Source organism: Eumetopias jubatus, unplaced genomic scaffold (genome assembly GCF_037043125.1).
Source record: "Eumetopias jubatus isolate StellerSeaLion01/CBP00866 unplaced genomic scaffold, mEumJub1_p1.0 scaffold_13, whole genome shotgun sequence".
NCBI lineage: Eukaryota > Metazoa > Chordata > Mammalia > Carnivora > Otariidae > Eumetopias > Eumetopias jubatus.
In genome coordinates, this window is record NW_028274819.1 from 3,575,839 (window position 1) to 3,592,411 (window position 16,573).

The window sequence follows — 16,573 nt, forward strand, 5'->3', positions numbered from 1 at the left end:
TGGGAAAGCCGAGGGGGAGGCCTGCGGGCCCCACGGGGCGGGGGCGGAGGCACTTACCGTATTTACTACATTTTCGCCTTTTATTTAAAAGGGCAGAGTCCTTCTTTCTTCCCTCTCCTTGCCCTGTTTGTACATCGGGCTATTAGTTACATGAAAACGTCTGAAAGGACCAAAGCTGCATTTGGGGGAGAAAGCGTTGGCTCATGGCGGTCCGCACGCCTGGGGGGTGGTGGAGCAGTGGCCACGGCCTTGACAGCTGCCCCAGGCCCTGCGCTGGGCACGCTCGCTACACAAGTCACCTGCGCCTCCCAGAACCCGGAGCTGTGCCTTCGGCGCCCGGCCCCAGGAGACCGTGCTGGGGAGGGAAGGCTGAGCCGGCCACACGTGGGGATGGGGGCTCCTGGAAGCCTGATCTCGCACATGCCCTCGGGGGCCAGTGCTGCTCCAGAGTCTCCAGGAGCCCTTTGCTGGTCACAGAACCCTCAGCCCGGCCAAAGAGGCTTTGTAGGTTTCTCGGTGGCCTAGCCGGCCCACCCTTTACTATGCCACTGGGAAAGGGTGGGAGAGTGTCTTCCTGAGCTCCACTTAAAAACAGATCATCTTCTCTGTTAGTGATCTGGAATGACCAGGGTACCCGAGGGATGCTTAGAAATCCAAACCAGAGACAGGTGGAAGCATCCAGCTAAAGCCCACGTGCATGAAAATTCATCTGTAATGAAAGTGGATGTGGGTCTGATTCAGGTTCGCTGGCTCCTTACTGTTGCTAGAACACTCTCAACACGGTGCTGCCACAGGGCCTTTGCACAGGTCTGGACCCCTCATTTTCTTCAGATCTCTGCTCAAATGTCTCCTCCTCGGAAAGGCCTTTTCCGATCGTTGTTCCTAAATCCTCCTGGCAGCCTTCCTAACCCCCACAAGATGATGTTCTGCCTTTTCTGGTTATTATCTATTTCCTCCCCCAGAACATAAATCCCCTGAGGGTGACAGAATCCATCAATACTGGCTACAAGTTGAATGAGTGAATTTGGAGGTGAGTAGGGCTTTCAGGCAAGGCACCGAGGTGAAGTGGGGGTGCAGACGAGGACCCTTGATCTATCTGCTCTGTCACCAGATTCACCAGAGATGCCCGCCCCTGGAGACGACCCAGAGCAGGGATCAACTCTAGCTGAGAAGCCCCCAGACCCTGGGCTCTTTGCAAACCTTCAGTGCAACCATGCAGGTTTGCACTGGAAGGGACCCTACAGGGAATCTCCAGGCCGACTGAGGCTGGAACAGGAGCCACACTTCCTCCCACCTCTGCTGACCTGGGCCACTCTGGAGGCTCTCACTCGGTCTAAGGTGGGCTGGGCCTACGGTTGACAGTTTTCCCGGGCTCCTCTTGACCCCTGGATGGGACCCCCCCCCATTCCCACCGACTTAGGACACGGGATCAGAGATTGCAGGCCCAGAAAGAGGCCCCTGTGACTGGCCATCGGCCACACCGGCCAGGGAACCTGCAGCCCGCCTGATCCCGGCCCCCAGCACTCCCCTACCCTGCTGCTCTCCGACCGGCCCCAGCAGGCATTTTCCCCTCTGCAGGAAGCCAAGTGTGCGAGGATCCTCCGTCCCGGATGCACCGACCCCTTGCGTGGCCCTGGAGGGCACGCACAGCTCTCAGCGGGGCGTGCGCAAGCTTAAGAAGGAGGAACCCTAGCAAAAGGCATTCCTTTGCTCTGAAGTGTTTGGTTTTGGTGACCTCAGCCTGCAGCTGTGGGCGGGGGACCCATGCTGGGGTGGGGGTGGGGGTTCGATTTGACACACTTTGGTCGGGAAAATTCTGCATCCGTGGCTTGGTGTGTGCTATAAACCGGAACGCGAGGTGCCCAGCTGGGCTGGTTTTGTGGCAGGTTCTGGAACTGGGGTGTTTGCCGAGGACGCGCCTTTCAGCAAGGCCCGGTGTGGAGCTCTGTGGGTCCCTGGCGGGGCGCCTTCCACTCCAAGCTGGGTGCATGCCTGGCTGCTTCCCAGCCACGGGGAGCTGCTTTGGGCCATCACCCCCGGCCGGAACCCTAACGCCCTCCCCCTGGACCGTAAGGGTCAACAGAGGGTGACGGCGCCTTGGTCACCCCTCCAGCTTCCAGCAGCCAGATTCACCACCTCTGCAGGGAGAGGCTGACACACCGCCGTAGAGCGGCCCCGCGGTCCTGGAGCAGTTCTCCCGCCTGGCAGCTACACCGGCTTAAATCAAAACCTTCTAAAAACCCCCAAACCGGCTGCCCGCCTCCCACGGAGGTGATGGGAGGCAAGATTAGTGCTGGGAGGGGAGCGCTGAGCTCAGGCCCCAGCAATGTCCTCACCCATGCTGTACTTGGCCTTGGTACACGTTGTTCTTTTCAGGATCTCGTAGACCTGTTGCAGAGACAAGAAGGAGGGGCAGACAGTTACTTGAGGCAGCCAGGGCACGCAGCGACGGTCACGCGGCGGCCAGAAAGGGGACATGGTCGAGCGCGACCAGTGACAGCCGCCCGCGCTCCTCTGAGGACGGACGGCGAGCCTTTCTACGGATGCACGTCCCCCGCGCCAAGGGTGTGCTGGTCCAAGGGAGGAGTCGGCAGGAGGGGAGGACCCGCATCTCTCACTTCCCTCCGAGAGGCACCGACCACGGCGTGCTGTTTGGGGTTGAGAGCTGTCTGCTGCGCCCCGTGGGATGGGCCCACCCTCCCTTCCGGCTGGAAAGGGAGTTGGGATTCAGAGCCACGGGACCCGTGGCAGCGAGAGAGCAGCGATCCTCTCTCCGAGCCCTCGGCTTCCGCACCGGCTGCCCGTGGCACCCGCTGGCCCTGCACCTGCTCTCCTGCGTCCGGCCCTGGCCCAGCAACCCGGCCTCCTCGCTGCTCCGCTCGCTCACCAGACCCTCTCCCGAGGCCCAGGGCCTTCACCCTCGCTGTTCCCTCTGCTAGAAGCACTTGGTCCCCGAGATCCAAGTGGCTGTAGGGCAGCTGCTACCCCCCTGCTCTGCCCTCCCACTCTGCTCTTGTCTCAGGGTGCCACCTTCCTCCTCCGCAGAGGCACCCCTTACCTCCTCCCTCCCTCCCACCAATAACTGCACGAATGAGCCACTCAGGCCGTCGGACCCCTCCCCGGTACCCCCGAATCTAACTGGGGGGCCCCATCCTGACCTTGCTGACTCTCCCGAACTACCGCCTCCCACCCAGCCATGGTCACGGCCCTGTTCATGACCACCTGTAAGCCCACATCTGCCTCCACCTGCCCTCTCACAGCTGGCCATCATCCCGCTCGAACCGATCTGACCACATCCTAAACCTTGCTCTGCAACCTTCTATGGCTCCCTCGCGCCTACAGGCTGAAGGTGGGAGTCCCAAGACCAACACATCCTGCCCTTCCTGCTGATCCTGACTCCTACCCACCTGCACACTGGGCGACCCCGACGCCAGGAGTGTGGGGAAGGAGGCAAGGAACGCCTTTGCCTAGAATGACCTCACCCCAAAGCCGGATGCTGTCGGGTCGCCAAGACCATGGGGCCTGACTACCCAAGGACAAAGTTCTGAACTGTCAGTTTCTCCGGAGCATCGGCCAGTTTACAAACCGGCCCTCGAGGTCTCTGGGAGAGAGGCCCCCCAACCCCCAGAGGTAAAATGGATCGTTCAGTTAGTACTTATGGACAGAACTGCTTTGTGTGACTTGCGATCATGGACTGAACTCTATTTTATAGCAGATTCCCAATGAGACGGGGTCTAGAGCTTTCCATTCACATATGTACTCCCCCCCAGCCCCCAGCAAGAGCAAGAGTGAATTCACGAATTTGCTCCCTGCCCCGTGCCTCTGGGGAGCATTTTGGCAGCCCCAGATCATGTGAAAGGCTGGGGCACACATTCATTCTCTATCTCCTAATGAAGACAAAGTGAAACTGGATGGTTCTCTCAAGTGGTCGATGTCTGAGGGAGGTGCTCCCTCCATGGATACCTGTCAGCCCCGAGCCACTCCAGCTGGCTGATGTTTTCACATAAACGAGTTCCTTCTTATTTATTATGATGAGATTTAATTGCCAAGATTAATCAGTAACACAGGTAATATAAATCACCGCGCTGTGCCCAGGCCGCCCTGGGTGGAGGTGCACCGCTGCCCTGAGCTAGAAGCCAGAACCATTCTCTCGTTCTGATGCAGGCTCCGTGCCTCCCCAGGTCATGAGGCTGGGAGGGGACAGAGGGGCAGATGGGAGCCCGACCTGCCTTCCCAGCAGCGGCCTGAGCCCCCTTCACCAATGCGACCTGAACCACCGTCCCCGCCCCTGGCCACCTGCCAGCCTGGAGATGTGGCCGTGAGGGGCAGTTATCTGCTCAAGGTCAAGTGGCTGCCCCCCACCCCACAGCCCTACACCTCTCTCCTCCAGGCTGGGCTTTCTGGGCGGGGAGCTTGGCTGTGAGGTTAATTTCTTGTGCAGATAAAAGTTGGGTCCTGAGCCGTGCACGGCCCAGTTTGGCTGGTGGACAAGTTGGCGGCCGATGGATAAACATTAAACCAATACCTTGAATAGGGCAGGGTGGCCTGGTCAGATTTCGAACTTCCATTTGCTCCTCTGGCACAGCCCCGGAAATCTGCCCCAACCCACATGGCTTTGCCTCCATCACCCCATCACTCCTGCCAGGCCTGCCTGCGTGGGAACCTCCGGGTCCGGGGCCCCGCTAGCCCCACTAAGGGCCAGGGCAGGGAGGCCAGGGACAGGTGCTGAGGGGTCTGGAGTCCCCCTGCCCCTTTCCTGCAGCTCCACCTGACTCTCCTCCTCCTGCGGAGGAGGACTGGGGACCTCCCCTGGGGCCCCCACAGCCTCTTTGATTTATTATTCTAATTATCACTGTCACAGACAATTAGAGCCAGCTTCCACCTGGAGGAGTTCTGCTGAAATGAAATTATCAACCGCTTCTCCCCGGAGCCACCTTGCTGGTGAGCCAGCGATTCCCACGAGGGATACTTACTATTGTGCTCCGGGTTTTGCTGTCGAAAAAGGAATCCTTGTCAGACAGGTCAAATCTGTTGAAATATTGGGAAGAAAGAGACACACAGTTCACTGGAGTCGGCTCTCTGGGTTTCCAAGGCCCTGGGAAAACACACGGTCCCCGTGAGCCGTGACCGTGACATTGGGCAACTCCCTCTAAACGCCAGGTGTGCCCTGACCCCGGGCATCTGGAACAGTCTGTGTCACTCCCTCAGCCCCCTCCGGGAGGCTTGCACACCCACACCTCCCTCCCAAGGATCTGCTTCCCTCTGATGATGCCCTTGGTCTCTGCGTCAACGCTGCCGGGGATGGGGACGATGCTGTCCGTCCCACCATCAGACTGCCAATACTGAAGACAGTCTCCCCGTACTTCACAGTTTCAGTCCTGAGGGCAGAGGGACGTCTCTGGGAGAGGTCACCCAGTGCCCAAGGCACTCAGGGTACAGCTGGGGAGGGGGGGCTCCGTCCCCACGGAGCCTGGAGGTAAGCCAGGCCTGGCAAGGGGGTGCCAAGGGAGGTAGCTGGGGCAGGGGCAAGGGAGGCCGGGGCGCTGGGGGTCCTAGAAGGAGGGCGCTCTGGGAGCCCCCGTCCTGCAGCCAGTATAAGGAGCTGGGCTGGGGGCTGCTTTTTAAAAATATCTTATTTCTGATCCCTGGGAGGATATAACAGTGGAGTGCAGGCTTGGCCCCTGCCCTGTGACTAAGACATTTGCCAGAGCAGAAGCCCCAGCTCTGCGCTGAGAAACAGTTCTCCACCTCCCGTGAGACTAGGGGCATCCTGGAGACCCCCCCCAATCCCGCCCCCGCTTGTCATCCGTGTCCCTCTGGGTCCCAGAGCCCAGGCCCTCTCTGTCCCCACCACTGCCCACACTTCAGCTCTGTCCAGTGAGGCCCCATGGAGGCCTGCAGCCGCTACTGACCCACTGCCCTCGGGAGCAGGGTAGGAGGGAAGGTTCTAGAACAGGGGCAGCCCTGCCAGGCAACCCTGCTGGCTGCGCGTCCCTGGAGCCTCAGGACTCCAGCTGCGGCTGCTTTTTAGTTCCTGCCTCCCAGAGCTCGGCAGCTTCAGGAGGCCTGGTTAACCAGACCCTCTCACTGGAACACGTCCCCGGAGGGACAGAACTGGGTGGGACGGGGCAGATGCCCAGGTCACTGCTTCGGGGCTTTAAGCCAAGCCGCATGCACGTTTTCCTAAATGTCCCCAGCGGGAGGACGAGACTCTTCACCCCGTAATTCCTCAGTTAACAGTAATCTTGGAAATCATTTTCGAACCCCTTCCATGCTCAAGAGCTATAAGCTCTTCTGAGAATGTGCTTCAGGGGCTGAAACCCCCACTTCTTTGGGGGGACGGAGAGCATCTCTGGCCTCAGGGGACTGTCCTGTAAGCTGCATCTCCCATGTCATGTACCACACTGTGGGGCCCACACAGCAGGGCCCTCCGGGAAGGGGCAAGCCAGGAGGGGTGGGGGGGCTCCCACTTACAGGTGCTGCTTCTCCCGGGAGAAGGGGTAGGAGAGTCTCTTTGTGGTCTGGGGTCTGTGCTCCGCCACCTTGGGCTGGATGGGGTCTGTGATTTTCTGGAGCACGGAGTTGATCTTCTTCAGGAGGCCACGGGTCTCGTTAATGTGATAGAGCTGCAGACCAGATCGGGTGGGGGGGGCGCGTCCGTGTCATCTGCTGGGCCGTGACCCTTGGAATCTACTCTCAGAAGGTCATAGGACTGTCCCACACCACTGAGATGGCATGTCCTGGGAACAGAGCTCCGGGGGGCAGAGTGCCCCCTCCGCGCCCAGTTTCCAGATAAACGCTCCAAGCTCTTGAGTTTGAAGAGAACCCCTCCAAAATGCAATCACAACACATCCCAGAAAACCTGCCTCTGGACTTTGTTTTGTTTCAAAAGAGGCAATCCACACGAGCTCAGTGGGTTTGAGGAGCCAGGGGCTGGTTGTCCCCCGAGAACGGCTTCGCCCCCCTGCTTTCCTTTCCGCACATGAAGGAAAACACGGACCCTTGCTGAGCTCAGGAACACACTGTCAGACTGCCTCTCAGCCGGAAGCGTTCAGAGATTAAAAAGAAAAATCCCAGCAAGCTAAGCAATGTGTTCAGGAGTCTGATTAATTAGCCAAGACAACACGAGTGGGAATAACCAGAGCGGGAAGTCTCTGCATGTTTGTATCCGTAACAGGTTCCCCTGACCCCTCTGCCCGCACCCTCTCCCGGTGGGTTTGCTCTGGGATCTCCGAAGACCCCCTGGGGCCGTGTGCTTCCCTCCATAATCAAGACGTGGGGGCTCACTGCCCTCCCAGGGGGTGACGCCGAGGCTCACTCGGCTTCTCCCCACTGAGCCCCTCCTGGCAACGCTCTCTGCCGGGCATCTGCACGGTGCATGGACCTCGGCGTCCGCACAGAAGCACCAACCTTCTTCGTGGGCATCTTCAGTTTCAGGAACTCGGCCTCTCTGCATAGTACATTCCAGGGTGCATGGATCTTTACAAATCCAACCCCGTGAATCTTGGTCTAGGAAGGAGAGAAGGCCTCAGTCAGCATGGAGAGCCCTGGGTCGGAAACCATCACCCCACGGGCACAACCTGGGTCTACAGGGCAGCCACTCTGCAGGGCTGCTGTCAGCGGCCCCTCGCTCCCCCTCCTGGCACCGCCTCATGGCGCTGTCAGACTCTCCCCCTTGCACGGTGGCGAGGAGCCAGAAGGGCCCAGAAGGAGTCCCAGGGTCCAAAACACCTGGGGAGCTTGCAGAAGTGCAAACAGCACTGCCACAAAAGAGGAACTTCCAACAGCTCCCGTCCCCAAGCAGGGGTGAGGAAGGCCCACAGGCCTCCTCTGTTGCTGCTGCAGCATGAGGCCCAGTCCTGCTCGGGGCCTCCACTCCCATAGCGTCCATCCACCCAGGGCACACGCTCCACATGTGGACGAAAGCCACAAACGGTCACAGTGGGAACAGCGATGGCGAGGAGGTGGAGACCCACGGGCCGCTCACAAAGCACCAGGCCCCACACTCCATGCCCTGCTGTGTGCTTGCTCATTTGGTCCTCACCACGAGCCTGCAGGGTGGGCCCTACCGCTGTCCTCGTTCCGGAGCGAGGACGCGGAGGCACACTCTGCCAGCTCGTTAGACGAGTGTCCTGGTTCGGTGTCCTAGTTCGGCCGTAACACGTGACCACCTGGCTTAAAACGATTCATTCTCTCATGGCTCTGGAGCTGGAAGTCCGAAATCAAGGTGTCCTTATGGTCACACTCCCTCTGGAGGCTTGAGGGGGAGGGTCCTTCCTGGCTCTTCCAGCTGCAGGGGGCTCCAGGTGTCCCTGGGCTGTGGCCACGCCCCTCCAGCCACCTCTGCCACCATGTGGCCTCTCCCCTGTTTCAAAGCTCTCTCTCCTTTCTCTTCTGAGGACACCTGGCATTGGACTGAGGGCCCACCTTAAATCCCAGGTGATCTCACCCAGAGACCCTTGACTTACACCTGCAAAGACCCTTCTTCCAAACAAGGTCACATCTGCAGGTGCCCGGTGGACACAGCTTTGGGCACCACCGTGCTGGCCCTGAATCTGCAGCTCAGAGCCCTGCAGGGCTTTGTGCAGGGAGCCTGTCTACACCGTGAGAGGAGCTTCCAAGAAGCATGAGCCCAGGATCTTGGGGCCTGAAGCTGCCTCCAAGGAACGAGCCAGGACCAGGGCACTCAGTGCAGAGACCCGATGGGTGAGGGCTCAGAAGTGGGCTGGTGCGGGGCAGACTGTGGGGAGCCTGGAGTCCTGGCATGGCTGGCATGGCCCAGGGCTGGGCACACAGCACACAGGCTTGTGGACAGACATATGTCAGCGTAGAGCTGGAGGACCCAGCCCGGGGGTTGTGGGAGAGGGGAGCCCAGATCCTCCTGCTGCCCTCCAGGGGTTGGTCCAGTGGGCACCAGATAAAGCCTTGAGATGTGGTGGCCTGAGTCGGCACCCTGTCCCGTCCCTGTGTGTCTCTGGCAAGTAACTCGACCTCTCTGAGCCCATTCCGTCATCTGTAAATCTGTGCAGTATAGGACTTGCTTTGCAGTCGGGGGGGCCCTGGCGCCCAGCCCCCAGCTGGCAGGAAGGGTCTGCTCCGGACCACATCTCCTTGGCCACCGGGCAGCTGAGGCCACGCCAGCTTATGTGCATGGTCACCCTTGGCCAACAAGCTTGAGGCTGCCTCCCCAGCTCAGGGAAGCCCCGGAGGGCACCAGGATCTGAGAGGCGGCAGCGTCCCCGGCCCAGGAGACAACCGGGCACGGGGCCGATCTCATGGGGCGCCCTGGAGCAGGGAGACGTGACCGTCAAGAGCCCACGCACGGCAGAGCCTGCCTTTCCCCCTTCCAGACCCAGGTCTATTTCTGGGCACTGCTCACCCACACACAAAGACCCAAAATATATCCTTCCCAGTCCCATGGAGATTTCTCTTTGCCGGTGGTCACGGAGCTGGTGCCTGTGGCCGGTCTGCCTGGGAAAACACGCTCCTCTGTTTACGTGAGCAACGAGGTCTCTCCCAGGAAACATCTGGCGGGATTTGGGAAAGGGGTCGTGGGACAAGTTCGGGAAAAACACATACGGGATGTTCTCAAACGTGGTGCCCGGCCTGACCGCAGCCGCCCCCAGCAGAAAGAAAGCATGAGAAGGCTATATCCCCCTTTCCCCCGCCAGGCACCCAGAGCTGCGAGTCTGGCCCCAACTCTGGGCCTCCTGATGTGGAATTACCTGGGAGGCCACAGACCCACCGGGGTGAAGGCCGGGAGGGCCAGGCCGGACAGGGGCAGGGGCAGGGCCCCCGGGCACCAACTGGATGGGCAGCGTGCTCACCTGGCCAGGAGCTTACCCAGCACAAATGGAGGGTGTTCAAGCCTCCATTCTGAGCCCAACTCATAAAACCGTGACCCGACCAGAACCATTTCTGGCATTTTCCTTTCAGAAGGAAGTCACAAACGAAGCAAACATAACACCCCCACAGGGGATTCATAGTGGCTGAGCACCCCCGGACCTCCCCCCAACATCCCCACGGCCACCCGTGGGCCTGGACATCCTGAGTCCATGGGCTGGACCACGTGCTTCCGTCGTCTGGCCACGGCCCCCTGTGGCGGCTGAGGCGCAGGCTGGGGATCGCTGGAAGGTTTGCAACAGTGAAGACCACCCGTGGGCCGTTTCTGCTTGCCCTTGGCTCCCCGGAGAGCTCCCGGCAGCACCACCTCCTCTCCCCTGCGGGCCCACCGGCCGCTTCACGACCTGGGCGCCTCTCAGACTGCCGCGCAGGCCTGACTGAGGGAACTGGGGTGCCCAGGTTGCCGCTGCCACCAGGGAGGCCTCCGCAGCCGCGCCCTTGGAATGTCAGGGCTGCCCTGTGGGAGGGTTTGTGTTTTCAGTGCCAATCTCTTGGCTTCTATCACTCAGGCGCGGTCATGTCCTGCACTGGGACAACCAGGCCTCATACATGCTCGTGGAGCTGCTGCCACGGTCAAGGCTCAGGTGAGCTGGGGACCCAACCGAGGCTGCCTCTGCGGGAGGCCCAGAAGGTGTGCAAGGACCGGGCGGGGACATCTGTACACCCCAGGCCCCCGCCTGACATGCTGAAGGAATACACGACAAATAAACCACCAGAAAACAGTCATTCACGGTCCTGCTTCTGTGACAAGCAGGTAGAGGACTCAGATCTACCCTCCTGTGAGAAACGATAAAGGATGTGGGACAAAAAATAAAAGAAAATAAATAAAAGCCTCAAAGGAGCTCCAGAGGGAAGAACAGGGCGCCGCTGGGCTCAGAACAGCGACCAAGGTGGGGGCCGCTCCCAGGCAGCCCCAGGACCACCCCCGTGGCGCTGGACCTCCCAGACACCCCCAGAAAGGGCCCTCCTCCTCCACACATGGGCAACTGCTGCCAAGTAGAGCAGGACAAGGGGGAGGGAGGAGAGGGAGCAGGTAGAAGTGACCCTGAAGGGTCCTGGCCTCCAAACTCCTCGGCCCCAGTGGGTCTTGGGACCTCAGCCTGTGACCTTGGCTCAAGGTGGTTCCAGCTGTAATGCCCTCAGATGTGTGACGGACGCAAGCCCCAAGCCTCTCCGGACGAGGACACCTTCCTCCCAGGCCTCAGGGCCCCCTCTGGGCAGGGCAGGGCAGCAGGGCCAGGCCCACCAGGAGGAGAGCCAGCACAAGGGGCCACCTCAGCCTGGGGACTCACAAACCAGTGATGCTTACCTTGTTTAAAGAAATAAACGTCAGGACAGAAAGGTCCTGCAAAGGACAGGAAGCCACTAACAAAATGACACAGCCAATTTGGAAAAGAACCAAACAGAACTTCCCAGAAATAAAAAAGTGTTGTAAGGAGCATTAAACACCCAACGAATGTGTTCGAAGCTCTTCCGCCCCTCTGAGGGAAGAGGCCGTGGATGCCGGCAAGGTTCACCCTGGGGGCCCCCCAGGAAGGAACAGATCCGGCCCGAGCTGGAGCTGGAGCATGTGCTGACCTCTGTGACCTCCGTGGTTCACTATGCCAAGCCACCAAAGGGTTAACAGCCAGCTGGCAGAGGTCTCGATGAGCCAGAAAGAGCCCACCCGGGCACACCACAGGCCTGGGGACACAGGAGGATGTCAGAACGGCAACCTGGGTGCCAAAGCTTTTATCCCCAAACCCTGGCACCCGAGGGGAGCCGTGTGATGGTCTCTGGGGGTGCCTTAAAGACATGGCCTTTAAAAGAATGTCCAGAATTCACTTTAAAAGTGTGCATCCGCAAAACCAAGACAAGCCCAAAGGAAGCCAGGCGGCGTATATAAAAGCCTCAACAGAACACACATAAGACATAAGACCTTTAAGGCCAAAGAAATGAATGTGTAATGGTGAAATTATGAATGGAGAAATCATAGCTTCAGGACGAGCTAACACCCCACTATGTGAAAGGCCCAGTGGCCCAGGGGACTGGTTCACACCACGGGCTGCAGGGCAGAGAACATGAGGCAGGACCACCCCTGCTGGGCCCTGTGGCCCTGGTCTCCTTGCTCCACCTCTCAGAGCCTCAGGCCCTTTCTTTCCACCTGTAAACGGGGTCTCGTTCCTGGACCGCCATCTCACAGCAGGGATAGGGAGCCCACACAGCATGGGGTGGGGGTTTGCTTCCAAACCCACAAGTTCCCCGGGCCATCTGCCATCGTTTGTTTTCACACATGGGGATGTCAGAACTGGACCTCAGGTTTCTCAAGTCGAGGACCTCCACCCACAATGCCCCGGGGCAGTGAGGAGGGTCTGCCTCCAGCCCCTCCAATGCTGAGGGCCGTGCCTGTCACCACAGTTAGCCAGACCCCAGAGCCACCTCGGACCCCTGCCTTGGACACCTGCTGGCAACTGCAGGAAATCCGGCCCCTCCCTCTCCTGTGCCCCCGGCAATACTCCCCACCACCTGCCACAGTCACCTGGCATCCGCGTGGTGCACGAGGGGTCTCCACATACTAGGGGGCCCTGCCCAGCCCAGATTTGCCATCTGATTTCCGTCCGGCAGGAGGGAAGCTGGGAAAAGCAGCCTGAACCCAAGGGCTGCGGGCAAGGAGGTGTTCACTTCCCCAGCGTTGGCCCAGCACCCCAGGGGAGAGAAGTACCATCACCTCCTCCATTTCACAGGTGGGAAAACTGAGGCCAAGAGAGGGGAAGCCACCTGCTCCCAGGCTGTGCTGCCAGGAAGTGGCCGAGCGGGTCTGAAGGGCATAGGGGCCTCGGAGACCGGCCTCATGGCCCCACTGCGCGCCCCGAAGCCTGGTCTGGAAACAAAAGCCGCTCCCCTTCACTGGTGTTTGAAAAGCAACATCCACGCTAACAAAGATGGGAAACACTTACTGCCTGAGGCCCCCGCCAGCTCCGGGGCAGGAATGCGAAGAAAACGTCAGCGGGCCCGGCCTGGGTGCAGGGGTGAGCCCCGAGCGGCAGCATGAAAGCAAACAGACTTGACAGGGTCCCAGAGTCCGGAGCCTCAACAGTTCTGCCAAAGCCGGGGTCAAGTTCAACCTTGGGGCAGGGTGGGCCCTGGCCACCCCAGCACACACAGCCGGGATTCTGGTGTGTGGCCTTCTCGGCAGTGACCCACGGACATAAATAATGTCCAGCAGGCTTTGAGGCCAGACTTGAAAAATGCTGGTTTCAGTTGCAAGGAAACATGCTCTCCTCCTTTTAGCGGGAAGCCCGGAAGCTGACCCCCACGGCGGTCGGAGGGACGGACGGAGAGACGCTCTCCTCCTTTCCTGTCACTTCCTGTCATCTTGTCCCGGGGTCTCTGACACGGGACCCCTCTTGGGCCCTCATGCGTGAGATCGACGCTCAGGGCTGCCCCCTGGAGGGAGGCACCAAAGCCGGTTTTGACACCCAAGGTCTTTCTCTTCGGGGAGTCTGGGAAGCAGTTTTCAAATTGGGCTCCTCTGAGCCCACAGTGCCTGCGGAGGGGGAGGATGGGGGACCCACGGTCCAGGCTCAACCTCTATCTGTCTGTACCCGTGGGTTATGAGTGAGAGTGGCTCTCCCCTGCCCTGCGGGCTCTCGGCCCGGTCTCTGTGTGGGGCTACCTCTGGGGTACCCAACGGTGGGTCAGGACTTGGGTGGACACTGGTGGGCCCGTCTCTGCCGATGCTTCTGCTGGCTCAGGGGGGAAGAGGCCTGCACGTTCCTCACCTCTCCAAGGATGGTCCTGGCTCAGCAGCCACCGCACACCCAGGGAGCTGGCTAGGAACACAGCTCAGGCCCAGGCCAGGCCCGCTGAGTCAGAGCCTGCGCTTTGACAGGACCCCCCTGTGGGTTCCTGGGCACATCCGGGCCCTACAGCAGGGCAGCCTGCCCAAGACTGGACCTCACCCTCCAGACCACCTGCGCTGATGTGCCCCCAACCACGAGTCACTGCCTGCACCTCGGTGGGCACCTCCAGGGGCCCCTGTGTGAGCCACCCCAGTCCTGACAGAACCACTCCAGTGCACTCTCAGCTGTTGTGGTGGGGTGACTGGGGTCCCCCCAAAGAGACTTCCATGTCCTAACCCCAGAACCTCAGAACGGGACCTTATTTGGATTTTGCAGGTATAACCACATTAAGACGTGGTCACACGGGAGGAGGGCAGGCCCTAAGTCCGACGTCTGGTGTCCTTGTAGGAAGAGAAGAGACACAGATGGACATACAGAAGGTGGCCGCTTGGAGACAGAGGCCGAGGGTGGAGGGGCACCTGGAGCCCCCCAGAAGCTGAGAGAGGCAGGAGCCCAACCCTGTGGAGATCTGGAATTTGGACTTCTGATGTCCGGAACTGTGCGAGACCCCATTTGGGTTGCTTTAAGTCCCTGACCTGGGGTCACTTGCTATGGCTGCCCCAGGGCACTACCCATTTGGTGTAGTAAGAGCCGGCCCGCCCTGTGCCCTCAGTCTGGAGGGTCTTCCAGGGGTCATCACAGGACATCTTCACCACAATAAACCTCCAGACTCGGGTCAAAGGCAAGCACACAGACGCCCCGTCTGCGTGGGGCTGGCGGCCCACTCTGCCCAGGAGCTGCACAGCCTGGCATACCCACTGACCTCTTGAGGGGCAAAGGCAGGTCACCTCTGTGCGCCTGGTCATGGCCGCAGAAGGCTGAGCCAGCAGAGTTCAAGAGGGCCCCCCCCCACCCAGAAGCGATCTTGGCTCCCAGGGACATCTGGCAATATCTGGGAGCACTTTTGGTTATCGTGAGCCTGGGGTGCTACTGGGAAGAGCTGCTGCTGAATTTCCAACAGCAATGGCACCAGGGCAGAGAAGCCCCGCTTTAAAGACTGATTCTCCACCTTCATCCAGCGTCGGCGTATCTGGTGGAATGCATGGATCTTTCTCCCCAGGAAAGTGCACATAAGCCCCAGGCCTGCTTCAAACCGGGTAAGATGATGCAATTGGGTTCTCCTGCGGGCTCTCCTATTTCCAAAACTGCAAGCCCTCTACTCCTTGTAATCGGAGCACACCCCCGGGAATGGTTCATTAGCCAGGGCATCTCTCCCCGAAATAAAGGCGACAGCCATGAGCTGTTAATCATGCTGGCAGTGGTCCGTGCTCACCCCTCGGAGGCCGCCTCTAAACCAGGTTCTGGTCCTGCCTGTCTCTCGGAGGGCGGGGAGAGCACCAGGCTGCAACAGACGGAGGGTTTTTCCAACAGCCTTGGGCCTTGTTCATGTCAGATGAAAGCTCGGGAATTACAGTGGCCCTCGTAAAGCAGTTCCTGACGCGCCGGACTCCAGCAGGCGCGGCTCAGCCCCGGCCTCAGCCACCTTGGAGACTGGAGCTGTGCACCGTACTGCTTTGGTTTTTAAAATGGCCCCAGTCAACTGCTGGAAAGCCTCTTGTAGCTACAGAACCAAACTATCAATGAAATTCTCGGGTCACTTATTGGGAAATCTGGATGTTCTGTGGTGACAGTAACCGCTGTCTCTATGTTTGTTGGCTTTTTATTTCCAAGTCACAGTTGAGAAGATGGAGTATCAAGAAAGGTATGTGGGATGTTGCAGTTGGTTGGACTTGGAAAGGCTCCTTTCTCTCTCCCCTCCATAGGAACCGTAATATATGATTTGATGTTAACAACACCCCAGGAGAATCTGCCATGTTAAGCACCTTGCCCTTTACTCACGATCACCCGGTGACGTAAATACTACTGTTATCTCCATGTTGTAGAAGGGGAAACTGAGGCCTGAGCTGCCAACAGGTCTCAGAGGGACAGGCAGAGGTTCTGGGATCTGTCCAGGGCCAGTGTGAATTCCCAGACTTTGGGGCGCCTTCCGAGCACAGGGCTCTGAAGCTGTCGTGGGAAAAGAATGAGGGGAGCGGATAGCGCATCCCTCAGGGAGCGGACCAGGCAGGTGCAGACCACAGCCCAAGCTCACAGCTCCGCACGGGGGCGCCGCGGCCTCTCCCGACTCTGACGGAGCCTGTGTCTTCCTCCAGCTGTGAACTGTCAACAGTTGGGGCAGAGTCTGCATAGTGACCCAGTGTTTGCACAAAAAGCAGGGGGCTGGCAGGGCGGAACCATGCCTTAAGTCAGAGACCTGCCTGCTCCCCTCTCCCGAGGGGCCAAGTGTCAGGTCACAGAAGACCCTGAAGGACCCGCACATGTGTGCGGGAGAGACCCTGCAGCCTCACTGGGACCTGCCTGGTCATCGACGCTCGCACACCCTCGCAACCCCGACGGGGACCACTCCTGCAGCAGAAATCCACATCTGCCAGGTAACCGAGCCTCGGAAGGAGAAGGCCACCCAGAGAAATACTCTGCGTGCATCACAAGACCCCTTGGCCGCTAGGTCTGCGGAGAAAGAGGCCCCACTGAGCAGTTCTGGGCGCATTCAGGTCCGGTACTATCAACGTGCCATGAAAAAGAGCTCACACCAGCTCCTTCATTGACTGGCCTGCTGGCCGAAGCACGCCAAGGGCATCCTTATCACCGGATCCAAAGTGTTCATTATTTAAGGGCATGGAGGTTCTCAACGATGAAACAGCAAACTGAAACCAGAGTTTACTTTAAACACCTGCAGTTGGCTCAGGGTTCCCCCAGGCAGCCTGCTGACCCTCCTACTGTGGTGTAGA

At 59.6% G+C, this 16,573-nt stretch overlaps 1 protein-coding gene across 1 annotated transcript in view; it reads right to left on the reverse strand.

The window, feature by feature from the left end:
* ANO1 (anoctamin 1) overlaps window positions 1-16,573 on the reverse strand; it is a 76,270-nt gene that overhangs the window by 50,643 nt on the left and 9,054 nt on the right. The window contains exons 3-7 of the mRNA XM_088018183.1: window positions 7,411-7,509; window positions 6,475-6,626; window positions 4,974-5,028; window positions 2,337-2,388; window positions 58-123 (exon numbers count right to left, since the gene is read on the reverse strand). Coding sequence (XP_087874309.1) covers window positions 58-123; window positions 2,337-2,388; window positions 4,974-5,028; window positions 6,475-6,626; window positions 7,411-7,509 — 424 coding nt within the window. The remainder of the gene's footprint in view (window positions 1-57; window positions 124-2,336; window positions 2,389-4,973; window positions 5,029-6,474; window positions 6,627-7,410; window positions 7,510-16,573) is intronic.